This window comes from Oncorhynchus keta, chromosome 33 (genome assembly GCF_023373465.1).
Source record: "Oncorhynchus keta strain PuntledgeMale-10-30-2019 chromosome 33, Oket_V2, whole genome shotgun sequence".
Classification (NCBI taxonomy): domain Eukaryota; kingdom Metazoa; phylum Chordata; class Actinopteri; order Salmoniformes; family Salmonidae; genus Oncorhynchus; species Oncorhynchus keta.
Genome location: NC_068453.1, coordinates 19,332,484 through 19,360,183, shown reverse-complemented (window position 1 = coordinate 19,360,183; position 27,700 = coordinate 19,332,484). Strand labels below are relative to the sequence as shown.

Genomic DNA, 27,700 nt, shown 5'->3' with positions numbered 1-27,700 from the left:
ACGATTTATATAGTATTTTTAAGCCATTTAGAATTTTTTTATTAGTGGCAGACAAATTATACTGAACAAAAATATAAATGTAACATGTAAAGTGTTGGTCTCATGTTTCATGAGTAGAAGTTAAAGATCCCAGAAAATGGCCATATGCACAAAAAGCTCATTTCTCTCAAATGTTGTGCACAAATTTGTTTACATCCCTGTTAGTGAGCATTTCTCCACAACACAATGCCACAGATGTCTCAAGTTGAGGGAGAATGCAATTGGCATGCTGACTGTAGGAATGTCCATCAGAGCTGTTGCCAGAGAATTGAATGTTAATTTCTCTAACATAAGCCGCCTCCCAATGGCATTTTAGAGAAATTGGCAGTACGTCCAACCGGCCTCACAACAGCAGACCACGTGTAACCACACCAGCCCAGGACCTCCACATCCGGCTTATTCACCTGTGGGATCGTCTGAGACCAGCCACCTCGACAGCTGATGAAACTGAGGAGTATTTCTGTCTGTAAAAAAAAAACTTTTGTGGGGAAAAACTCATTATGATTGGCTGGGCCTGGCTCCCTGGTGGGTGGGCATGGCTCCCTGGTGGGTGGGCCTGGCTCCCTGGTGGGTGGGCCTGGCTCCCTGGTGGGTGGGCCTGGCTCCCTGGTGGCTGGGCCTGGCTCCCTGGTGGCTGGGCCTGGCTCCCTGGTGGCTGGGCCTGGCTCCCTGGTGGCTGGGCCTGGCTCCCTGGTGGCTGGGCCTGGCTCCCTGGTGGGTGGGCCTGGCTCCCTGGTGGGTGGGCCTGGCTCCCTGGTGGGTGGGCCTGGCTCCCTGGTGGCTGGGCCTGGTTCCCTGGTGGCTGGGCCTGGCTCCCTGGTGGCTGGGCCTGGCTCCCTGGTGGCTGGGCCTGGCTCCCTGGTGGCTGGGCCTGGCTCCCTGGTGGCTGGGCCTGGCTCCCTGGTGGCTGGGCCTGGCTCCCTGGTGGGTGGGCCTGGCTCCCTGGTGGGTGGGCCTGGCTCCCTGGTGGGTGGGCCTGGCTCCCTGGTGGGTGGGCCTATGCCGTTGCATTTATATTTTTGTTCAGTATAATTCATTCCTTTCTCTTTTAAGTAATTTCCTCTTCCATTTTTTTGTGGCAGAGCTGCGATGAGTTGGTTATAATTTTGTATTGAGCAGACATCTCCATTCACCTGGATTCATTTGTTGTATGACATAATTCTACCGTCGTTGTTTACAATGTCATTCATAAACAGGGTACCTTCCTTAAACATTCTCTCCAAGAAAATTGGTTCATCCTCCATCAGTACATTGGAGTTTAGCCATATTATTTGCTGTAATATATATTCTGCCTCTTCTGGAGGATAACATTAGAATTGTAGGCAACTCTATAACTTCATTTAAAAATAAAAGATACTTTAAACACGGTTCCATTGTCAATCCATTGGAAATTGAGTTTGAATCTGTATAACAGCACAGAGACCCCTTTTAAACATTGGATGTGCCTCTTTTAGCAGCTTACTGGAAAACCCTGTTTGGATTTAGATGTTGTTTCCGTATAATAAAATCTTTAAGAGAGAGGTTTAATGCCTTGATATTTAATCATTTTAGCCATCCAAACTCATATTCATTATATAAATATACCAGTTTAACCTTAACTTGTTTTTCCATTCTAAATTAAATTAAATGTTTTGCTCATATAACTTGAAAAAGCATTATCCTGGAGTTGGTAGAGCCATGAATAGCTATGTCAACTGTGATATCACTAGAGAATTAATCAGTGTAATTTTCCCATAGACTGACAGGTGTTTCCCTTTCCATGGTTTCAAGGTCCTATCTGTTTTCTATCAAAATTGACAGTTGCAAGATCATTAAACTTTCCTGTAATGTATACCCCAAGCACATCAACAGCACCATCAAGTAATCAGGAGACCACATCGCAATTTAAAGTTTGTGACTTTTAGAGACCCAATCCGTAATATAGTACACTTAGTAGTTGGGTTTTAATCCAGATAAACTGGAGACATTATCCAGGTCCTCAAAAAGACTGTTCAGGGTTGAAGATTGTGGACTCAAAAAAAAAACTTGAATCAGCATATATTGATACCTTTGTTTCTAATCCATTAATTTTTAACCCCTTCATTTTATCATTGGATCTGATTTTTATCATTAACAATTCAATGGCCATAGCAAACAAGTATGGTGAAAGAGGGCAACCCTGTTTTACACCTCCTAACAACAAAAACATTTTCAGAGAAATAACCATTATTTATAATGTTACATAAAGGAGTGTTATATATTACTTTTATACATTTTACAAGCGATTCTCTAAAATTTAAATAATCCAGGCTCTTATAAATAAATTCAAGCCGTACTTTTATTGAAGGCTTTCTCAAAATCTGCTATAAAGATTATGCCCCGGTTTCCCTGCATTCTGAGAGTTTAAGTATTTGTAATGGCTGGCTGTTATCTCCAATATATCCTCAGTCCATCCTTTTCTCACTTTTGGCACCACAGAAAAGGATACCAGAACGTAGTCAATCCAACTAGCTTGATATTTCCTCATTTCTGAAGACCAAGCGGCCATTAACACCTTTGGAATGTGCCATCAGCCACTTCTCTCTCCGATGCACTGGCCCTGGGGCCACAGTAAATTGCGCTCACAACACACTATTTAATGGCCTGTTACTACACTGCCAAAAACAGCTCAGCAACGCACACACGAACAAACACGCAAACTCGCACATACACTCGCTCGCTCACTCACACACATACACGCATACCACACACACACAACCCATCCGTACATTCTTTTTATTCCTGTGTCTCGTTGGAATAAGACCTCAGGCAGTAAAAGTCCAGTCTGTACTTGAGTGGAGCAGTCTGGGAAAAACACAGCCTTAAGAAACTTACTCTGCCCAAGGGCAGACTTCCAGGGAGTTGTGAAAGGAAAAGACAACCCATCCCTTCTTTGCTCTTTCTACGAGTCTCCCTCGCTTTCTCAGCAAGGCAGGAAAACCTTCTCTAGTTAAACAGAGGAGAAAGGACAGAAACAGCATATTCTCCCCATAAACTTCTGATAGATTAGGGACACATGAGGCACTATACTACATATATATTCACTACATACATATACACACACACACTATGCAACACGTCACCATACACTATGCGACACTACACCATACACACACACACACTATGCGACACTACACCACACACACACTATGCGACACTACACCACACACACACTATGCAACACTACACCATATACACACACACACAGGGTGGACCTGACCTTTGTATATTTAGTACTTAACATGGAAAGACTAGCGAGGCACTATTGAATAAATAGCGAGGCACTAATGAATAAATAACATTCAACCTTAATAACACCCTCCATCGATCACAATGTCTGCATGTCTGTCTCTCTGTCCGTCTGCCTGTTTGTCAGATTACAATTCTAGCATCTCTGTCGATGTAAAGGGTTTGAAAGCTTTCCCTCTCTGAAATCAATTTATATTCAGTGAAATGTGCCAGCTTCAGTCAGTGTGTGTAGTTAAATATAAATGAGTGGGGATGGTGGCAGGGCAGAGAGGAGAGGGGCACCGTTTTTATATGACAGATGCCAAATGGACACACACTGACGAGTGCTGCTGGCTACAGTGTGTGTGTGCGTGTGCGTGTGCGTGTGCGCGCGTGCGTGTGTGTGTGTGTGTGTGTGGTCATCATCACCAGTGATAACAACAACATATGGATTTGTCTTCCATAATGTAAATGCTAGATGTGGATGTTAAATCTCAGCCACATTCCTTCAAACTGCAAAACAACTATCCTGTAATGAAAATATGGGGCATGTGTACTAGGGAGGGTGAAAAGAGTATGTTCTGTCTCTCAGCATCTCCTCTCCCTGCTCTGTAGTCTGTTCCAGCCAGGGTTATGCCGTCCCAGTTGACTCACGGACAAACCGCCACTCTCCAGCCACGCTAATTAACGTATGGATGGCTGGCGAGAGCACCCAAACGCTCCTTTCCACTCCAGTGACCATTACCGACCAAGGGTTTCCACTGTCAGATAGAATATGTGGAATATGCCAGTGCCATCCCCCTGCCTTCCCCTTGGCTCTCCATCACAAAATCTGCATCCTTTCCCCTATGCCTACCCTCTATAAGGGACATATAGCTGAATACCAGCTAGACCCCTGACTACATATACTTCTTTACATTTTCACACATTAATTGAGGGGGTGGTTTGTCATATACTAGGATAAATATCTTGATTTAGTTTAGCCTATCCCCTAAATGGGTCATGGTATGGGGATCAGCTATCAGTGTTGTTTGTTCTATAATTATAACTCCACTGTATCTCACCCACGACATTACAGTTAAGAATGAACACAAACACCAGGGACAAAACAATTATACCGTGGCAAACTACAGAGTGGGAATGACCGTATAAAGCAAAGCGTTTAGGGGCCACGTCCACCACAAACATCTGGCTGCACATTTGCTCCCGACAAAACCGCTAAGGTAAAGGAACCGAATGAATAGAACCTACTTCGTAAATTTGTTCAACAGTTGTTGTGTTCATGGACGAGCACTTGACAGAGGTCGCACGCAACGTTGTGTTTTGTGAAAAGAGCTGCTGTTGCCGTCAATGAAACACCTGCCCAGCAGTACAAATCATTGACTAACCGGTTTATACCTGGCTGTCAAAACAACAGATACAAACACTGAGTGTATAAATAACAAATTCAGTTAGACATGTGTTGGCTAGATACAAAAAAAATCTAAAGCAATAAATGACCACAATTTACAAACAGCCTGTCTAACTATGGAATGATCTGAAATTATTCCTAAAGTAGATTCCTAAACATGTCCTGTTGCAATTAACTACAACGTCTCACATGATGTAATGGATACGGTGCACATAATTTCCAAATCAAGTCGCCCCAACACTTGGGACTGCGCTGCACGATGGAACGGTTCCGAACTCGACTCAGTCACGGATAAACTATGGCCCAAATACTTTGTTAGCTACGGTTAGTTGGGATAATTCGCATAGAGACAACTGGTTGTTGCTACTCTCGCTAACAACACAGATGATATATATTACCGATATTGTACACTACAACCGCCACGAAGAAGTGCTAGTATACTACCGAATATCAAACGTGACAAATGTTGGCTAGCTCTACAGACGCAGTCAGATACGTTACAGCAAGTCACTGTCATTCCGCAGACGATGTGACCAGGAAGGCATATTTACCATTTCGCCGCAGATGTTATATCTCTCTACTTCTGATAAACTTTTATCCACAACGGTATCGGCACTGGGCATAGTCCCGTAGTTTGGTCCGTGAATGTGGACTTGACGTTCCCCTTCAAAAGCAAAGTTACAAACTGTCCATCGTGCTCACGCCGTCCCCGCCCGAGAGCTGTCACTCATCACTGTCACTCACTTCGGTTGTCGGGTGATCAGGGTCTCCTGGGGGTAATCTGCTTCCGAAGCACACGACCGAGTGCGAAGCCACTAGACTCCTCCCACTACTACATTAATTTATATATTTAACCGACACAATTATGATTTGCCCATGTAATTAACCCGTTATCACTATGAATTAACCTCACAGTCATTTATCTCAAATCTATATTTGTAACTGTAGCCAGAGTTGAGCTAGGTGAGAGTGTGTTGCCTATTTTGAAATGAACAACCATCCACGATTAGAAATATGAATATATATATATAGTAAATAGCCTATAAGGCATCAAATGTCAGTCTCCCCATACACATGTTGCTGCCCATGGGACGACATAACAGTTTACTAATGGCAAGTCGAATGAATATAGCACTAGATACGATGAAGTTCGGGGTCATTTTCCACCGAGTGCGAAATGTCCATTTAGCACAGTCCAAGACACCGTGGCCGCGCCTCATGACCTCCCTGATAACATCAGCGCGCTGCACCTGTCTGTGACTGGCACGTCTTTGTTTTTAGAGTATTGGTTCCGAAATAATATCCTATTGGCGAGCCAACTGGTAAATTCAGAGGGTATTTTTTCTTAGTTATAAGGAATACACTCTCACCTAGCTCAACTCTGGCTACAGTTATAAGGAATTCTTATAACTTTACAAGGTCCCTGTAACACCTAACGATTTTGAAATAGTTTTAGATGCCATTTATTACTCATTATTATTCAGGAACGCGCCAAGACCTGACCCTCAGAACCTACCTTCCATTAACCCTGTTGACCTGTTGACTTGAGATTTGTTTCTCTTCTGGTCCATTCAGCAACAGAGCGATACGAACCTTGTTTCAGCAGGATGTTGTATTATGTCATGCCTTATTGGAACGGTTTTATTGATAATATCTGTGGGGGAAAAGGTTGGATGTTGCCACACACTTGTTAACTAAATTAAGGACAATTATTCATAAATATTATCTTGCCAACTACTATATGAATAAGTAAAAAAAAAAAACAGAAACTCAAATTGTACCTTTTGTAATGACCACCCGGAAACGGTGTTGCATCTTTTTTTGGCAATGTATTCATGTAAGTCATGTAAAACTGTGGCAAGACATCAGTAGATTTATAATTGAACAAATTTACGAAGATTTTACACTATTGTGGAGAGATGACCTGCTTGGATTCTTTACCTACGATAGAAATAAGTTGAACAATTTTATGTAATTAATTTCATTATTCTTTTTGCCAAATTTCATAGTCACAAATGTAAATTTACAAACAAAATACCACATTTCTTACCTTAAAAATGTTAATTGAACTGTATTTTATGACAATTAAATACTCTACTAACAAAAAAGCTGTTAGAATTATAAGTGTATGTATGTAATGTGATATTGTACCCCCTAGCCCCGCCCCCTAGCCCAAATGTCCGTTGTATATTATTTATATATACTTGTGTTCCGCCATGTAAAAAAAATGTAAATAACAAGACTGCCACATCTTTCCACAGAAGCCTCAACAGCGCCCCGTGTAGGTGGTTCACTGCATGCATGTGTGCTACGGAGATCGGCTTGGTAAAACAGCTGATAAAAATAAAGCATTTCTACAGCGAGGTAGCCTTGGCCTAAGCATGTCACCCTTTGGAAGAGGTAGTGGATATCCCACCCTTGTCTCCAAGGATAAAGGTCCACATAAATAATTCAATAAGGATATCTCTTTTATTGTGTCATCCATTTTTAAAGACACAGTTGGCAGCCCACAGTACTGCTGGCTAGCAGATGAGTCCAGTAGCTGTGTCACGTGACCCAGGCGCAGGAGGTTGTTGTTAGTTTACTGTCCATAAACGGAACAGGACATTTAATCCTCAGTTTATTCATATGCAGTCTCCCACCTTTCAGACCCCCACGTCGCCTTCACAAGGTAAACCAGCTATAACATACCTGATCAGTAAACAAACACACACATACAGTTGAAGTCAGAAGTTTACATACACTTTAGCCAAATACATTTAAACTCAGTTTTTCACAATTCCTAATCATAGTAAAAATTCCCTGTCTTAGGTAAGTTAGGATCACCACTTTATTTTAAGAATGTGAAATGTCAGAATAATAGTAGAGAGAATTATTTGTTTCAGCTTTTATTTCTTTCATCACATTCCCAGTGAGTCAGAAGTTTACATACACTCAAATAGTATTTGCTAACATTGCCTTTAAATTGTTTAAGTTTAGTCAAACGTTTCGGGTAGCCTTCCACAAGCTTCCCACCATAAGTTGGGTTAATTTTGGCCCATTCCTCCTGACATAGCTGGTGTAAGTGAGTCAGGTTTGTGTGCCTCCTTGCTAGCACATGCTTTTTCAGTTCTACCCACACATTTTCTATAGGATTGAGGTCATTATGGCCAAACAGTTATATTTTTGTTTCATCAGACCAGAGGGCATTTCTCAAAAAATTACAATCTTTGTCCCCATGTGCAGTTGCAAATACATCCACAGGTACACCTCCAATTGACTCAAATTATGTCAATTTGCCTATTAGAAGCTTCTAAAGCCATGACATAATTTTCTGGAATTTTCCAGGCTGTTTAAAGTCAGTCAACTTAGTGTATGTAAACTTCTGACCCACTGGAATTGTGATACAGTGAATTATAAGTGAAATAATCTGTCTGTGAACAATTGTTGGAAAAATTACTTGTGTCATGCACAATGTAGATGTCCTAACTGACTTGCCAAAACTATTGTTTGTTAACAAGAAATTTGTAGTGTGGTTGAAAAACAAGTTTTATTGACTCCAACCTAAGTGTATGTGTAACGGATGTGAAACGGCTAGCTTAGTTAGCGGTGCGCGCTAAATAGCGTTTCAATCGGTGACGTCACTTGCTCTGAGACCTTGAAGTAGTAGTTCCCCTTTTCTTAATGACCAATTTCTCTTCTTAATAATGACTATAAGATATTAGCCTCACTACTTGCAAAAAGATTTAAGGAAGTCCTGGATGCAATCATTGATGAAACACAGTCTGGCTTCATGAGGAACAGACATATTTCTAACAATGTCAGACTAGTATTAGACGTACTTGACTACTCAGACCTAATAACTGAGGATAGCTTCATATTATTTTTAGATTTTTATAAAGCATTTGACACAGTAGAGCATCAGTTTCTCTTCCACTCCCTTGAGAGACTTGGCTTTGGGGATTTTTTTCTGTAAGGCTATTAATTAAGACTCTCTATGCAAATGGTAACAGCTCTATCAAATTGAAATATGGCACCTCACCTAGATTTGAATTAAAGAGAGGAATTAGGCAAGGTTGTCCTATCTCTCCGTACCTGTTTTTATTAATCACCCAACTTCTTGCAAATTCTTTAAATAATAGTCCTGTACAAGGTATTTCCATAGCTGGTAAATAAATTATTATAAGCCAGAAAGACGCTAACCAAATTCCCATATCGATCAATGTGATACAATCCTTTTCCAAAGCGTCTGGTCTATATCTTAACATTAATAAATGTGAACTCTTAGCTGTCAAATATTGTGTGACACCTTCAAATTATGGTATTCCAGTAAAAGAAGAACTTACATATTTAAGCATAACCATTACAAAGGATCAGAAGTCTAGAGGCTTACTCAATTTTAACCCTCTTATTTAAAAAACCCAGAAGAAACTAAATCAATGGCTACAGAGGGATTTATCTTTAAAAGAGTCCTAATAACCAAGGCTGAAGGTATCTCTAGACGAACATATGGTGCTCTATCTTTATATCTTGACAGTAAAATAAGCAAGGAGATAGACCAGATGCTTTTCAACTTTCTTTGGAGAAACCGTACCCATTACATTAGGAAAACTGTTGTAATGAACACTTATGAGAATGGTGGACGGAATTCTGGACTTTACTACTTTAAATAATACTTTTAAGATCAATTGGATAAAACAATTCCTAAGAAGACCCACTTCTACCTGGAATGTTATTCCTCATCATATCTTCTCTACTTTTGGTGGCCTTAACTTCATGTTGTTTTGCAATTATAATATTGACAAAGTTCCAGTGAAACTCTCTGCTTTTCATTGGCAGGTTTTCTTGTCATGGTCCTTAATTTATAAACACAATATTTCTCCACACAGATATTATATATTGAATAATCGGGATATATTGTATAAAAATACCTCTCTGTTTTTAGAATATTGGTTCTAAAATAATATCCTATTGGTGAGCCAACTGGTAAATGCAGAGGGTCTTTTACTCAGTTATAAAGTATTCTTATCACTTTACAAGGTCCCTGTAACACCTAAATATTTTGCAATTGTTTTAGATGCCATTCCCTCAGATGTTGTTATGTTATTCAGGAACATGTCAAGACCTGACCCTCAGAGCCTACCTTCTGTTGACCCTGTTGACTCATCAGTAGGAAAGATTTGTTTCTCTTTTGGTCCATTCAACAACAGAGCGATACGATCCTTGTTTCAGCAGGATGTTGTACCTTATGTCGTGCCTTATTGGAATGGATGTATTGATAATATCTGTTGGAAAAAGGTTTGGATGTTGCCACACACATACCTACTTGTTAACAAAATTGAGGAAGTTTCCTTTAAAATTATTCATAAATATTATCCTGCCAACCACTATATGAAGAAATTTAAGGAAAACATCAACTCAAATTGCTCCTTTTGTAATGACCACCCAGAAACAGTTTTGCATCTTTTTTGGCATTGTATGCATGTAAGAAAACTGTGGCAAGACATCAGTAGGTTTATAATTGAACACATTTATGAAGATTTTACACTATTGTGGAGAGATGTACTGTTTGGATTCTTTACATACAATAGAAATAAGCAGAATCATTTTTATGTCATTAATTTCATTATTCTTTTTCGTGGGTGACTGTAGTTGATGTGTGCAGAGGGTCCCTGGTTCGCGCCCGGGTATGGGCGAGGGGACGGTCTAAAGTTATACTGTTACATATGTAAACTTCCGATTCAACTGTATGCACATAGGCATATAGGCCTACATATTGGAAGTGGAAATGGCAATGAACCAAAAGCTAAGAAGGCAATATGGATGGAAAGTCATTCATTGATTTGAGGCAGAAAGAAAATAAGGATTGCACTGAACTGCACACACTGTATACAGGTGGACGTCAGTTGTGAATAACACATAAGCCTACACACGCACGCACGCACGCACGCACGCACGCACGCACGCACGCACGCACGCACGCACGCACGCACGCACACACACACACACACACACACACACACACACACACACACACACACACACACACACACAATCACACAGTATATTAAAATGGTAGCCAAGGTGGGAATATATCAAATAAAATGTATTAGTGTTAATTGATTTGAGGCAGACAGATAATGACGATCGGATTGTATCTTCATACACTGAATGAATGTGTGAAGGTACTGCTTAAAAGTGTGAGTAACACACACACACACACACACTCTGCATTGATACCCTAAAATCCCAAAGTGCCTGTGGAGTCAGATGTGTCCCGGTAAGACTGGGCTGGCAGAATGAGAGCAGCTCCTCTGGTGGCCAATAGAAAGAGAGAGTCACACAGCCATAATGGCCATAACGACCGGGCCGGTGACAGGTAGACGTTCCAAGACTGAATGAATCAGCTTGGAGGGAGAGAACATCACCTGGCACATAGGGCACGGTGGGCACAGAGAGGGGTGGCATGAGTGCCAAGATGGGATCCGATGGAATCTGGCTCTGGAGTAATTCATCCATTAGATACGGAGTCAATTGGAGAAGGGAGAATATGTTGATACATTTGGTGGGGGTGAATCATTAATGAGTTATTTACATGTTGCGTATCAGAAATACTGCAGCCAGAGACAGTACAATCCATCAGGAGAGAAGTCATCATGTCTTCTTTACCTTGTCACTCTCAACACAGGCTGAAAACAGCCCATAGCCTGGCCCCACCTAGCCCCTTCACTGTTGGCAGATCTGAATAAACCAGGTAAGCAACAAGTCCTCAAATGGGTTTATGGGAGCTTCAACCATATTGCTTCCATCTTTTTCCGTACTATAAACACAAAATAGACTTCTTGAGGCGGCAGGTATCCTAGCGACTAGTTAGAATCTGAGAGCCGACGAGGTAAAAAATCTGTCGATGTGTCCTTGAGCAAGGCACTTAACCCTAATTGCTCCAGGGTCACTGGCAGACCCTGGCCATGACCCCACTCTCCGAGGGTTTCCCAGGGGGAGTTAGGATATGCAAAAAAACACATTTCCAATTCACACACGCGTATAATAAACACTTGTACATGAAATAGGACAAATATAAGCCCCCACCAAATTATTATTATTATTAGTATTATAAATAAGGTCAGAGAGGTAGAGGGTACAGGGATTGGGGACAGATCTCGCTGCTTTGCTCAGACCATTTAACTAATCCACTTCTATTCCATTATCACCTATGTAGGCCTGTTGATTAGTTCAAATGTGTTTGATTTATAATGAGGAATGGAACGTTCATTTGGTCTAAATTGGTGTTTGGCTGCATTGATTTGGCTTGGAGCACCATGTGTGCCCAGGGAGAATAGCTTTAGAACAAACATGGATGCATGCTGCACACACACACACACACACACACACACACACACACACACACACACACACACACACACACACACACACACACACACACACACACACACACACACACACACACGCACACACGCACGCACACACGCACGCACACACACACGCACGCAAACACACATGCACGAACACACACACGCACACACACATGCACGCACACACACACGCACACAAGCACACACACACGCACGCACACACACACACGCACGCAAACACACACAGTCTGCTCATATAACTCACAATGATCAGAGCACGAATCAGAAGTTCTCCAGACATGGAACTCTAATACATCTTTTACACTGGTCTCAACTGTTTAGTTCCTTGCGCCGCTCTCTCTCTCCCTCTCCTTTTCTGCTGCTTTCTTAATTAATCAGACAGAAGTCTCATCCCTCTGAGAGCTGAACTACCTCCAGTATGTTCGCTCTTTATAAATACACACTCTCTCCTTTGCCGCAACATCTTATCTAAATGGCACTAGTGGTCTCGCTTGATAGTCCATTTCTTTTTAGTTGATAATCCAATTACTCTGAAAGATAAGATTGTCCAGTTTATTAATATTGACTTTGCATAGAGAGACCGTGGGCTATAGTTCATCTGGTGTGTGCGCGTACGAGTGGTGTTTATCGCAAAGACTGCCATTGTTCCATTTCCCCCTGACGTTGTGTTCATTCTACACTTCCTGTGCCACTTCCTGTCTCTGTCCCAGACGTCACCCCAATCTGACCTCTAACTTCCCACATGGTTCCGGAACAGAAAATGTAGGTAGAGTTATGGAATGTTGATGTAGAGATCTGGAATGTTTTAATGGGATCCTAATGAAGCCTCTACAAGAGTCATACTGGCTCGGAACTGACCTCAAAGCTGCCCTCTGTGTTTGTGCGTGGGTGATTGTGTGATAATCTTACGAAGAACAAGGAAATCGAAACGAACAGACGATTCCCCCTGGTAAGGCATTGGAACAGACTGCTCTGAGGAACTCTGGCCCTTCTCCTTCCTGTGTGACTCAGAGAGACGCCAGGGCCAGATTAGGTCACACACTGTCTGGGTCTCTGTTACACACACATTGCTTGGGTCTCAGTAACACACACACACACCCACACACAGTGCATTGCTGCTCCTCTAGCAGTGTTAATGCCTATCTGTCCAGACTGGTGATGTGCTGAGCGTAATCGGATTAGGAGAACAGATCACTATATGCACATATGGGAACACAAAGTGTGAATCTGTATTCTCTGTTTCAGTCCTGTTTTTACCAGTGTGTGTATGGAGCATGTGTGACAGACAGTCTGTGTGACATCTTCCCTAATCTCGACGCAGTAACGCGGGTACTCTGAAAAGATTCAGTATACTGAGACAGAGTGAACACACGCACACGCTCACGCACACGCACACACACACACACACACACACACACACACACACACACACACACACACACACACACACACACACACACACACACACACACACACACACACACACACGGTCCTTGTCTCTATGTAATTGGGATAGTGTGGTTGAACTAGTTTGTGATGACCAAATCCTACACCCTACAAGTTCTGTCCAGAAGAAAAACAACCTCATCTCTCTCAAACCATTATGCGTCATTCTGCATACCCCTTAAATCACTCTCTTCTCCCTCCAAAGCTCCCTCCCTCTCCCTCCCTCTCTCTCCCCCTCTCTTTCTCTCTCTCCCCTTCTCTCTCTCTCTCCCCTTCTCTCTCTCTCTCTCTCTCTCTCTCTGGAAGTGAAGCTGTGTGTCAGTGAATGTAGTCATCACATCACATCTCCATCTCTCTCTATCTTTTAAATGCTGACAATCTCCCACCCAGTCCTTTTCAGCTAATGGCCTTTACAGAGTCTCTCTCTCTCCCCCGCTCTCTCTCGCTCTCTCTCTCTGTCTCTCTCTTACATTCTCAATTCAATTTAATTTAACGGCTATATTGGCATGGGAAACATATGTTTATGTTTAGATAATAAACAAAAGTGAAATAAACAATACAAAAATGAACTGTACACATTACACTCTGTCTCTCTCTTTCGTACTGCTTCCTCTCCACTACTATCTGATACGAGCTACTGATTTTAGACTCAGTGAGAACACACACACACACACACACACACACACACACACACACACACACACACACACACACACACACACACACACACACACACACACACACACACACACACACACACACACACACAGCCACTGTTTCCATGGATGGGTTTCTCTGACAAACCAATCAGTCTCGCCGGCCTCATACCTCAGCCATGTGTGATAACAGAGGCTACTTTCTGACTGCCAGACATTATTAAACGCACTCAGAGGGCAGGCTGGGAACGAATCAACACTGGGTTGTTAAAATTACATAAGTCATAACAGAACTGTACTAAACTTGAATGGCAGGGGGGGACCAGCATGGAGAGGCTGTAGAGAGGAGAAGGCAGGGAGTGGAATAGACAGCAACTACCTCCTCTCTCTTCTTCTTACCCTTCTCTTGTCCTCTCTCGCTCCTTCTTACCCTTCTCTTGTCCTCTCTCTCTCACTCCTTCTTACCCTTCTCTTGTCCTCTCTCTCTCTCCTTCTTACCCTTCTCTTGTCCTCTCTCTCTCCTTCTTACCCTTCTCTTGTCCTCTCTCTCTCTCCTTTCCCTTCTCTTGTCCTCTCTCTCTCTCATTCTTACCCTTCTCTTGTCCTCTCAATCTCTCTCCTTCTTACCCTTCTCTTGTCCTCTCTCTCTCTCTCTCCTTCTTACCCTTCTCTTGTCCTCTCAATCTCTCTCCTTCTTACCCTTCTATTGTCCTCTCTCTCTCTCTCTCTCTCTCTCTCTCTCTCTCTCCTTCTTACCCTTCTCTTGTCCTCTCTCTCTCTCTCCTTCTTACCCTTCTCTTGTCTCTCTCTCTCTCTCTCTCTCTCTCTCTCTCTCTCTCTCTCTCTCTCCTTCTTACCCTTCTCTTGTCCTCTCTCTCTCTCTCTCTCTCTCCATCTTACCCTTCTCTTGTCCTATCTCTCTCTCCTTACCCTTCTCTTGTCCTCTCTCTCTCTCCTTTCCCTTCTCTTGTCCTCTCTCTCTCTCCTTCTTACCCTTCTCTTGTCCACTCAATCTCTCTCCTTCTTACCCTTCTATTGTCCTCTCTCTCTCTCCTTCTTACCCTTCTATTGTCCTCTCTCTCTCTCTCCTTCTTACCCTTCTCTTGTCCTCTCTCTCTCTCCTTCTTACCCTTCTCTTGTCCTCTCTCTCTCTCCTTCTTACCCTTCTCTTGTCCTCTCTCTCTCTCTCTCCTTCTTACCCTTCTCTTGTCCTCTCTCTCTCTCCTTCTTACCCTTCTCTTGTCCTCTCTCTCTCTCCTTCTTACCCTTCTCTTGTCCTCTCTCTCTCTCTCTCTCCATCTTACCCTTCTCTTGTCCTCTCTCTCTCTCCTTCTTACCCTTCTCTTGTCCTCTCTCTCTCTCCTTTCCCTTCTCTTGTCCTCTCTCTCTCTCTCTCTCTCTCTCTCTCTCTCTCTCTCTCTCTCTCTCTCTCTCCTTCTTACCCTTCTCTTGTCCTCTCTCTCTCTCCTTCTTACCCTTCTCTTGTCCTCTCTCTCTCTCCATCTTACCCTTCTCTTGTCCTCTCTCTCTCTCCTTCTTACCCTTCTCTTGTCCTCTCTCTCTCTCCTTTCCCTTCTCTTGTCCTCTCTCTCTCTCTCTCTCTCTCTCTCTCTCTCTCTCTCTCTCTCTCTCTCTCTCTCTCTCTCTCTCTCTCTCTCTCTCCTTCTTACCCTTCTCTTGTCCTCTCTCTCTCTCCTTCTTACCCTTCTCTTGTCCTCTCTCTCTCTCTCTCTCCATCTTACCCTTCTCTTGTCCTCTCTCTCTCTCCTTCTTACCCTTCTCTTGTCCTCTCTCTCTCTCTCTCCTTCTTACCCTTCTCTTGTCCTCTCTCTCTCTCCTTCTTACCCTTCTCTTGTCCTCTCTCTCTCTCCTTCTTACCCTTCTCTTGTCCTCTCTCTCTCTCTCTCCTTCTTACCCTTCTCTTGTCCTCTCTCTCTCTCCTTCTTACCCTTCTCTTGTCCTCTCTCTCTCTCCTTCTTACCCTTCTCTTGTCCTCTCTCTCTCTCTCTCTCCATCTTACCCTTCTCTTGTCCTCTCTCTCTCTCCTTCTTACCCTTCTCTTGTCCTCTCTCTCTCTCCTTTCCCTTCTCTTGTCTCTCTCTCTCTCTCTCTCTCTCTCTCTCTCTCTCTCTCTCTCTCTCTCTCTCTCATTCTTACCCTTCTCTTGTCCTCTCTCTCTCTCTCCTTCTTACCCTTCTCTTGTCCTCTCTCTCACTCTCTCTCCTTCTTACCCTTCTCTTGTCCTCTCTATCTCTCCTTCTTACCCTTCTCTTGTCCTCTCTCTCTCTCTCTCTCTCCTTCTTACCCTTCTCTTGTCCTCTCTCTCTCTCTCTCCATCTTACCCTTCTCTTGTCCTCTCTCTCTCTCCTTTCCCTTCTCTTGTCCTCTCTCTCTCTCCTTCTTACCCTTCTCTTGTCCACTCAATCTCTCTCCTTCTTACCCTTCTATTGTCCTCTCTCTCTCTCTCCTTCTTACCCTTCTCTTGTCCTCTCTCTCTCTCCTTCTTACCCTTCTCTTGTCCTCTCTCTCTCTCCTTCTTACCCTTCTCTTGTCCTCTCTCTCTCTCTCTCTCCTTCTTACCCTTCTTTTGTCCTCTCTCTCTCTCTCTCTCCTTCTTACCCTTCTCTTGTCCTCTCTCTCTCTCCTTTCCCTTCTCTTGTCCTCTCTCTCTCTCCTTCTTACCCTTCTCTTGTCTTCTCAATCTCTCTCCTTCTTACCCTTCTATTGTCCTCTCTCTCTCCTTCTTACCCTTCTCTTGTCCTCTCTATCTCTCTCTCTCCTTCTTACCCTTCTCTTGTCATCTTTCTCTCTCTCCTTCTTACCCTTCTCTTGTCCTCTCTCTCTCTCTCTCTCTCTCTCTCTCCTTCTTACCCTTCTCTTGTCATCTTTCTCTCTCTCCTTCTTATCCTTCTCTTGTCCTCTCTCTCTCTCCTTCTTACCCTTCTCTTGTCTTCTCAATCTCTCTCCTTCTTACCCTTCTATTGTCCTCTCTCTCTCCTTCTTACCCTTCTCTTGTCCTCTCTATCTCTCTCTCTCCTTCTTACCCTTCTCTTGTCATCTTTCTCTCTCTCCTTCTTACCCTTCTCTTGTCCTCTCTCTCTCTCTCTCTCTCTCTCTCTCTCCTTCTTACCCTTCTCTTGTCATCTTTCTCTCTCTCCTTCTTATCCTTCTCTTGTCCTCTCTCTCTCTCCTTCTTACCCTTCTCTTGTCTTCTCAATCTCTCTCCTTCTTACCCTTCTATTGTCCTCTCTCTCTCCTTCTTACCCTTCTCTTGTCCTCTCTATCTCTCTCTCTCCTTCTTACCCTTCTCTTGTCATCTTTCTCTCTCTCCTTCTTACCCTTCTCTTGTCCTCTCTCTCTCTCTCTCTCTCTCTCTCTCTCCTTCTTACCCTTCTCTTGTCATCTTTCTCTCTCTCCTTCTTACCCTTCTCTTGTCCTCTCTCTCTCTCTCTCTCTCTCTCTCTCCTTCTTACCCTTCTCTTGTCCTCTCTCTCTCTCCTTCTTACCCTTCTCTTGTCCCCTCTCTCTCTCCTTCTTACCCTTCTATTGTCCTCTATCTCTCTCTCTCCTTCTTACCCTTCTCTTGTCCTCTCTCTCTCTCTCTCCTTCTTACCCTTCTCTTGTCCTCTCTCTCTCTCTCTCCCTCCTTTCCCCTTGGACCCCCTTTTCAGCCAGACATCACACTATTGAGAAAGACTTACTGCCCCCCCCACTTGCCCCCAACAAAACACCCCTCCTTGCCCCCTGTCCTCCTCCTCCCCTCCTCTCCTCTACTCCTCGTATTCTGTTCTATTCAGACCCAGAGTGAAATGGTGGACCAAGAGACCCATCCACAAGCCACTAATCCCTCCCACCTCCACGGTCTCTTTTGTCCCAGCACAGCTGGCAGAAAATGGGACATATGAATACAGGGCTGGGGGGAGTGACTGGTAGAGGTGGGTGGTGGTAGGAGGGGGACGGTAATATTCAACCTCAGCTGTAAATCTGACTGGACTGTGTGGCAGAATATCATTAAAGAGAGAAAGAGGGTCTTACCAGTGTATATACCTGATTAACCACAGATACAACCGCCAGATAAAGAGAGAGAATAATACCAATTGTTTGTATATTTATTTAACTAGGCTCGTCAGTTAAGAACAATCCTGGCTGGTTGTGATACAGCCTGGAATCGAACCAGGGTGTCTGTAGTGATGCCTCTAGCACTGAGATGCAGTGCCTTAGACTGCTGTGCCACTCGGGAGAAGAAGATACAAGGCAGAGAGAGAGAGGAGAGAAAGGAGAGAGAGGGGGAGAGACAGAGACAGAGATAAAGAGAGACAGAGAGAGAGAGGAAGAGAGAGAGAGACAGAACGAGAGAAAGAGAAGGGGGAGAGAGACAGAGAGAGAAACAGAGAGAGAGACACAGAGAGAGACAGAGAGAGAGAGGGGGGAGAGACAGAGAGAGAGGAAGAGAGAGAGGGGGAGAGAGGAAGAGAGAGGGGGGAGAGACAGAGAGAGAGACAGAGACAGAGAGAGAGAGAGAGAGAGAGAGAGAGAGGGGGGGGGAGACAGAGAGAGAGAGGAAGAGAGAGAGGGGGGAGAGACAGAGAGAGAGAGAGCGAGAGAGACAGAGAGAGAGAGAGAGAGAGAGAGAGAGAGAGAGAGAGAGAGAGGGGGGGGGAGAGAGGAAGAGAGAGAGGTGAGAGAGAGAGAGACAGAGAGAGAGAGAGCGAGGAAGAGACAACAGAGACAGAGAGAGACAGAGAGACAGAGAGACAGAGAGAGAGAGAGAGAGAGAGCGAGGAAGGGACAACAGAGACAGAGAGAGAGAGAGAGCGGCAGGGTAGCCTAGTGGTTAGAGCGTTGGACTAGTTGCAAGTTCGAATCCCCGAGCTGACAAGGTACAAATCTGTCGTTCTGCCCCTGAACAGGCAGTCAACCCACTGTTCCTAGGCCGTCATTGAAAATAAGAATTTGTTCTTAACTGACTTGCCTAGTAAAATAAAGGTAAAATAAAAAAATAAAAAAATAAAGAGAGAGAGAGAGGGGGGGTGGACAACAAGGAAGAGAGAGGATAAGAGTGAAAACAACATAGTAGAGTTCATAGAAAGACAGGGCAATTGACCGTTACCATTAAGAACGCAAACACTCAACCTAATTGTGTTAACTATGGTGACCTCTGATCTATGGTCAGAGGGTCGGTTTCCTATAGGCCACTGAGGCTCCAGCAGCTTCTAGAAAGAGATCTGATATGTCACTCCCTTAGTGGGGGTCCAAAGTGATGCAGGGCACACCCTTTCATGTATACCTATAAGTAGAAAACACACACACGCTCTGACACACACACTCATATAATTCTCCCACACACTCACGTCTAAACCCAAATATCAAGCCGGTGGCATTCTGACCTAACTAGTCTTTTTTAGTGTTAAAAGGTCTATTCTGAGTGTGTTTATTGACCGATGGGGAACTGTGAGAGGATAAAGAGTTGGCAGACAGGGCTGTGGTGTTAGAGAGAGAGCGAGAGAGAGGAGAGAGAGAGAGAGAGGAGAGAGAGAGAGAGAGAGAGAGAGAGAGAGAGCGATAGAGAGAGAGAGGAGAGAGAGAGGAGAGAGAGAGCGAGAGAGGAAAGAGAGATAGGAGAGAGAGGAGAGAGAGAGAGGAGAGAGAGAGCGAGAGAGAGAGCGAGAGAGAGAGAGGAGAGAGAGAGAGAGAGAGAGAGAGAGAGGAGAGAGAGAGCGAGAGAGAGAGAGGAGAGAGAGCGAGAGAGAGAGAGGAGAGAGAGAGGAGAGAGAGAGCGAGAGAGAGAGAGGAGAGAGAGAGAGGAGAGAGAGGAGAGAGAGGAGAGAGAGAGCGAGAGAGAGAGAGGAGAGAGAGAGAGGGATAGAGAGAGAGAGATAGGAGAGAGAGGAGAGAGAGAGAGGAGAGAGAGAGAGAGAGAGAGAGAGAGAGTGAGAGAGGAGAGAGAGAGGAGAGAGAGAGAGGAGAGAGAGGGGAGAGAGAGAGCGAGAGAGAGAGAGGAGAGAGAGAGAGAGGAGAGAGAGAGTGAGAGAGAGGAGAGAGAGCGGTAGAGAGAGAGAGATAGGAGAGAGAGGAGAGAGAAAGCGAGAGAGGAGAGAGAGCGATGGAGAGAGAGAGAGATAGAGGGGAGAGAGAGAGAGAGAGAGAGAGAGAGAGAGAGAGAGAGAGAGAGAGAGAGAGAGAGAGAGAGAGCAGAGCCACTGTCAGATGGAGATGGATTGATAATAACAGACTGATGCATCCTGCCTGTCAGCGAGCGAAAGCACCCAGCTGTGAATAACACGCGGAATCACACCAGATAAAAAATAGAGAGGGAGAGATTAAGGGAGAGGGAAAGAAAGGATGCACTTTTTTAGTTTCATTTTGACTCCATTCACACAAATGATGAGTCTGTTCTCTCTCTCTCTCTTCCCTTCTCTCTCTCTCTCTCCTCTCTCCCTCTCTCTCTTACACCACAGCCCTGTCTGCCAACTCTTTATCCTGGTTATTAGAGTCTTCTTTGATTTGGCACTAAAACAGACCTCCCACAGGAATATGAGAGGTTGTTCCAAATACAATTCTCTTTTCTGTTGACATAATGGGAGGAGGAGGGGAATTAATGGGTGGAAAGTATTACCCTGAGACAATTAAATGAAAGTAGCTAATGTTGTTGCCTATTTGCAGTGTTTGCTTTGTACTTTGAATTGCAAGATTAGACGAGGTTTATTGGGATGAAGTGTTTTCATTCAGTTTCACGTAATTAGTTTCACAAATTTGTAAATTCGCTTTATACACTCACCACACACAGCCAATTTCAATACAATTAGGCGGTCAGCCAGCCCGCCTCCACATGCACGCACGCACACACACCCTAGCACTCTCTCATACGACCGTAAAGGTTTTCAGAGTACAGATCACTGATCATTGAGACACATGTCAAACCCAGGACTACCCATTGTAACAATCACCTACTTTGTCTGTGATGAGTGTGTACTGTGTTGTGTGTGTGTGTGTGTGTGCGTGTGTGTGTGTGTGTGTGTGTGTGTGTGTGTGTGTGTGTGTGTGTGTGTGTGTGTGTGTGTGTGTGTGTGTGTGTGTGTGTGTGTGTGTGTGTGTGTGTGTGTGTGTGTGTGTGTGTGTGTGTGTGTGTGTGTGTGTGTGTGTGTGTGTGTGTGTGTGTGTGTCTGTCTGGCAGCCCACCTGATGGCCAAATTGCTGTGAAATTGGAATCAAAGTATGTTTACTGGAGGAAAAAAATATATTGTTCCCATGGCAACACATCCTGGTGGACAGGTCAGAGAGTGTTTTTATCAACTGAACATTAGGGGGTGTGGGGGTGATGACTGATGTGTATGACGGGGATGGGCTGAGGTAGTGCGGTGAGAGGTAATTATCACTAATGTACTGGCTTTGGAGTCTTGTGGTTGTTTTCTAATGATGAGCACAACCAGAGAGGCTGACTGGTATTCTCCCCAGATGAACCTCACACAGCATCGGTCCAGAAGTGAGGGTCAGCTGCTGGTGGGGGGGGTTACAGCAGACTGGCTGGGTTGTGTAATGGAGTACCCCCCCCCAGTGTGAGCCCTGGGTGGAGCGAGCACTAGATGTTTACACAACACCTTCATTCACACAAACTCACACAATCTCTCACACACACACACACCACTAACGAGCTAAAACAATAAGGCCATGTTGACACTACATCTGAGATGTGTCCCGAGTTACCCACCACCTACTATGTGATGAAAGAGACAACATGAAAGAGATCAGCAAAACTGACCGAGGCCTTCAAGCTCCTCGTATCTAAGGCAACGAGTTACTAAGGCGTTACCATGGCATCTAATATTTATTAAGGTAAGAGTTTAAGGACTTAGACAGGTTGGGTATGGAAAGATTTAAACATTATTCCAACACACACACACACGCACATGCATGCGCACACACACACACACACACACACACACACACACACACACACACACACACACACACACACACACACACACACACACACACACACACACACACACACACACACACACACGTGCACACACACACACACATGCATGCACACACACACACGCACTGGTTTTGGAGTCTTGTGGTTGTTTTCTAATGAGGTGCACAACCAGAGAGGTAACCCAATGCACACACAGTAACCCAATGCACACACAGTAACCCAATGCACACACAGTAACCCAATGCACACACAGTAACCCAATGCACACACAGTAACCCAATGCACACACAGTAACCCAATGCACACACAGTAACCCAACGCACACACAGTAACCCAATGCACACACAGTAACCCAATGCAGCCCTAATGGTATAAAGGTAATGGTATATGTCCATGGTACAGGGAGACAGCATCAAAATAGCCAGGGTCAACATTATCAGAGAACTACTGACAAACCTTATGCCTACATCTCCACCATACCTCTTCTTTCTCTCCCTCTCTGTCTCTTTTTTATCATTAGTGGTCTGTGGCAAGACTGACTAGAAGAGAGTCATTATCCACACACACACACACACACACACACACACACACACACACACACACACACACACACACACACACACACACACACACACACACACACACACACACACACACACACACACACACACACACACACACACACACACACACACACACACACACACACACACACACACACACACACACACACGACTCAGCACAATCACAACAACTACGACTACCATAGGCCAGTCAGGAGGCACTCACTGGTAGAGAGAGGAGAAAGAGGGGGGGGGGCATTAAAGATAGGGAAGGGGTGATTAGAGAGAGAGAGAGAGAGAGAGAGAGAGAGAGAGAGAGAGAGAGAGAGAGAAAGAGAAAGGTATTAAAGGTAGGGAAGGGGTGATGAGAGAGAGAGAAATAGGTAGGGCAGAGAGAGAGATTAATGATGTGGTCTGGATAACTAAAAGCAGATCAGCCATCTATGACTGACTGGTTTTAAAGACATCCCTCTGGCATTAGGTAAGCAGAATAGTTTAACTATACATGCGCGTGGACACACACACACACACACACACACACACACACACACACACACACACACACACACACACACACACACACACACACACACACACACACACACACACAGGGGCAGGACACAACATGTCTGACACAACAGCAAACTGTCAAACACAACCTCTCCCTGCTTGGCTCTTTTTCTGTAACTCTACCATCCGTTTAACTGGTGTTTACATTTATCCAAATGTCCCCCCCCCCCCACACACACACACAGCTCCTCACGTGGTGCTTGTCAAAGTCTGCCTATGAACTGCCGGCAGCATAAACACACAGCTGACAGCATGTGACTACTGTTCTGACTACGTTTAGACTGGAAACAGCTTGGAGACTGTAGTACCTTGAGACATACAGTCTCAGTCACACACGCACACACACACCCTACCTCTGTGACGTGGATGAGTGGGATGGTTGTGAAGTGCTTCTTCATCTCTCCTCGTCCTCAGGGTTAAGGGCCAGAGTGTGTAAAGTCAAAGTTCATTCCTACGAGTTCCAGAAGATGCTCAGTGATCATCAAAGAGCTGGCAGCCTTTTAGAGGAACAGCTACTGTGGGAGGAGTGTGTGAGTGTGTGTGTGTGTGGTTTCCCTCTGGCTCTGGTGAAAGCCCTTCCTTCCTGTCAGTGGAGATAAAGATGTGTCGTCACAAGGCCCGGCTCGGACTTCTCCAACCAACACCCTAAAAATACAAAGATACACTCCTACACACACACACACACTTCTACGCCCTTATAAGGCAGTAACCATCCCCCACCCCCCCCGCCTGAGGTCTCTGATTCTTATCCAACTCCCTCCTTGGCCCGCCCGGGCACGCTTCACCACGGCGTTCATTTATTACCTCTGAGGCCAATCAGGAGTCAGCAGCCAGAACAACAGGCTGAGAGGTAGTAGGGATGTCTGACAGGTTAGGAGAGGGAGGGAATACAGGTCCTCCGTATACTGCTGTTGGGATAGAGCTGGTAAAGTTAGTGAAGTAGTCTCTCCCCCCTCCCTGTCTCAGTGGTGAATACATTCAGACAGAGCCATTAATCTGCACTGTCTGTCTGTCTGTCTGTCTGTCTGTGTGTCTGTGTGTCTGTGTGTGTGTCTGTCTGTGTGTCTGTGTGTCTGTCTGTCTGTCTGTCTGTCTGTCTGTCTGTCTGTCTGTCTGTCTGTCTGTCTGTGTGAGTGTCTCAATGCAACTGGGCTCTGCTCCCACTCCCACACATAATCAAATATACCCCCCAACTATAATTCACTAAAGCTAAGCCCATATGTCTCTGAGAACCATTCAGTGTGTCTTTTTCACTCTCTTTCTCTTTCGGTCTCTCTCAGAGCCCATTAAGAGCTGAGACACACAGGGGAGGTGAACAGAACAGGGCCAGGGGTATTTTTACAGCACTATGCTCAAGAGCAAGTGTAAAGGCCTGAAAACCCTACAAATAAAATATTTGGCGCATCGCCCCCTCTGACCCATTAAACATCTAGTCGGGAGGCTTGTCTTCCTGTCCAGGAAATACTACAGACTCATCATATATCATCTCCAGAGGAATACAGAAATGAATACGATATGGACAGAAGGAAGAACAGAATAGACAAAATGAGGAGTTGGGTAGGAAGGAGAGTATACGGGTAGCAGAAAGGAAAGAGAACGTAGCAGAAACAGGAAGAGGGGGGAGGGAAAAGAAAATAGGGAGTTTGCTCAGAAGGTATATAATGGGGACAGACAGACAGGTGGTGAGATGAGGGGAGAGGGTACCAGGGGGCAGAGGGGAGAGGGATGAGGGTACCAGGGGGCAGAGGGGAGAGGGATGCACCTGCTCTAAAATGAGTCCTTAAATTCCCTCTGGTACCCAGATGGCATCACCACCAACACAGCTGCCACCTCATTATATATACACACACACACACACACACACAAATGAGGAGGAATAGAGAGATGGGGAGAGAGAGAGAGAAGAGAGTTGCAGAGAGAAAATGGAGAGTGAGATGAGAGATGTGTTGAGTGTTCACTGACCTTATAATTAGCCACAAGGAAGTATCGCCATGGCAGTACAAGTCCTCTCACTTAAATCAGACGCCATTTTACTCCATTTACACAAATGACTCAGAGACAGTAGCTGAAACACCAGGGACACAGCTCTGATATCCCACACACACTAAACCTAACCAACTAAACATGGCAGACTTGTGTTCCTTTACAGCAGGTTCCGATAAACCCTAAGCCCTCTATTCTAATCCCTTAGACCTTAAGCACCAGGAGCTTCAACCCACTGAGAGACAGTGAAGTTGGAAACACATTTAAATGTTCCAGTTAGTTCAAGCACCTTCCAGTCAAGGCGATAAAGCTCAGCCGCAAGGCGCCAAAAGATTACTCAGGTTCTTTATGAGATTGTCCCCGGTCCCCGTCCTGGTGCCTATGTGACTGGCTTCCAAATGAAAGCCTGTTCGCATTCTAGTCAGAGGTAGCTGGATATATTGTAACACCTGGAACTGCTGACTTGTGGCAATGTTATTCCACATCAACAAAGAGCTTCTCAATTTACATGCTCAAAAGCAAAGTGCTCATGAATTGTGTTTGATTTCATTATGATATAGCTGAGGTGTGAGTTGAATGCCGACTTTATCAGGGGACACAGTGACCCCAGGTGGATGGATCAGTCATTACAGGTCTTCCTGACAGACAGAAAGTGGAAAGGAGAAAATTATGTGGCCCCTTTCCAATAAATCTTTAAAGGCCCAGTGCAGTCAAAAACGTGACTTTTCTGTGTTTTATATATATTTCCACACCATGCGGTTGGAATAATACTGTGAAATTGTGAAAATTATGATAATTTTAGCTATTTGAAAAGGCCACCTTAAATTTCAGCCTGCTTTGGTCTGCCTGGTGACATCTCCAGTTGGTAAATTAGTTAATAGACCAATAAGAACGATAGGTCCAAACCTCTCTGCCAATAACAGCTAGTTTAAATTGTTCTCCTCCCAACTCAAACCACTCCTAGAATGTCCAAGCAAAATTCTAATTTGAGAAATTGTTCTTTGCCAAGAAGCTATTTTTCATGTTTCTGGTCACTGGTTCAGGAATGGCTGAAATTAATTTATCTGAAATGAACCCTCCAAATAGCAGTGTTGGGAGATTTAGAAAACCATCGTCCAATCAATTAACAATATAATAATAATTTTAGTAAAAATATTTATCTTACAATCTGTATATACTATGCGATTAGACAGGTTCAGAATGTAAGTGAAACATCACATCGCAGTTGAAAAACTAATGGCACATGGAAATCATAAGAGGGTGGTTTATGGAGATAGGTGAAGAGGGTGGGGGGGGAGAAAAAAACAGTATACAACATATTTTTTTAAATCTAAGAAAATCAGCTAAGAAAATCAGCTATTTTGGTTTCTTTTTGAACATTTTAATTGAAAAGAATCACAGTATGGTACTTAATTGTTACCCAGAAATGATGTTAAATTGAGATTTAAAAAGAAGGCTGCATTGGACCTTAAACATGCATCCTTCCTCTCTCCCTTGAAGTAACTACTATAGTAACACATTTGGGATGGTGGATATTTATGAGGGTTTCGCCTGTTCAGCCATGTCATTTCAGTGAGGGGCATTTAAAATGGATTCAAACAGCCATATAAAGGGATAGAGAGACTGACCTCATCATCTGCCTCCTCACTGACCCCACGGCCAAATAGCGTTGACAGCGTAAACCTTCTCATCTAACAGCCAAGACCACTGGAAGCAAAGGCAGGGTTAGAATACCGGTAAACCCTGAGCAACCAAGCTGCTTCTGAAAATATGAATGTCCTTACTATGGTACAGACTACAGTAGAATAGCTATTATGATGCCTACAAGTAGATAAACTCTGCCATTTTTCCAGTGCAGAAAAATATCTACTTCCAACGCCATATGAAAAGATTCACTAGGGACTAATACAGTATACAGCATTTATTTTCTGCACCACCAAAGATAGTCCAACTATGGTCTTAACTAGACATTGACATCAGAAAATTGTCTGCCAACTCACAGACTGGTACTGGAGTCAACTCACCTCTCATTGCACAGCAGTCCCCGAAAGGACAGAGGGACTGGAGCTGGGAGTGTGTGTCTGTCTGCCTGTGTGAATGTGACAACACATTCACACAGTGAATGTGACAACACCCTGTCCACAATATCACCCTGATATGATGGTCATCTGATCAGACATGCTCCCATTACCCCCATGTGAAATACTGCAGCCTTTTCTCAGCTCAGCAATATCCTGCTGTCTGAAACACACACACAAATCAGACCATCTAACACCCTCAGAGAAACATTACCTCATAATCTGCCCCTCAACAATGGGCCAGTCTCAGTCAGTCTTAAAAAACACCTCAGACAAACTAATGTTGATAAAATGTTTATGTCATACTCGTGGAGAGCTGGTCATTAGTCAGCCAACAAGTCACTAGTGACATAACAGCCCACAGTTTCACACATAAGGACTGAGTCATCACCAGTG

At 44.2% G+C, this 27,700-nt stretch overlaps 1 protein-coding gene across 4 annotated transcripts in view; it reads right to left on the bottom strand.

Annotated features, from left to right (window-relative positions):
* LOC118366348 (transmembrane and coiled-coil domain protein 3-like) overlaps nucleotides 1-23,820 on the bottom strand; it is a 46,367-nt gene extending 22,547 nt beyond the window's left edge. Inside the window, exon 1 of one of the 4 annotated variants that reach the window (XM_052492379.1) lies at nucleotides 23,597-23,820. In XM_052492379.1, coding sequence (XP_052348339.1) covers nucleotides 23,597-23,641 — 45 coding nt within the window. In that variant the 5' untranslated portion in view covers nucleotides 23,642-23,820. Of the gene's footprint in view, nucleotides 1-5,247; nucleotides 5,574-6,212; nucleotides 6,340-23,596 lie in introns of those variants that run through there. The other 3 variants (XM_052492381.1, XM_052492380.1, XM_052492378.1) reach the window with 3 other exon arrangements.
* Between the last annotated feature and the right edge of the window lie 3,880 nt (nucleotides 23,821-27,700).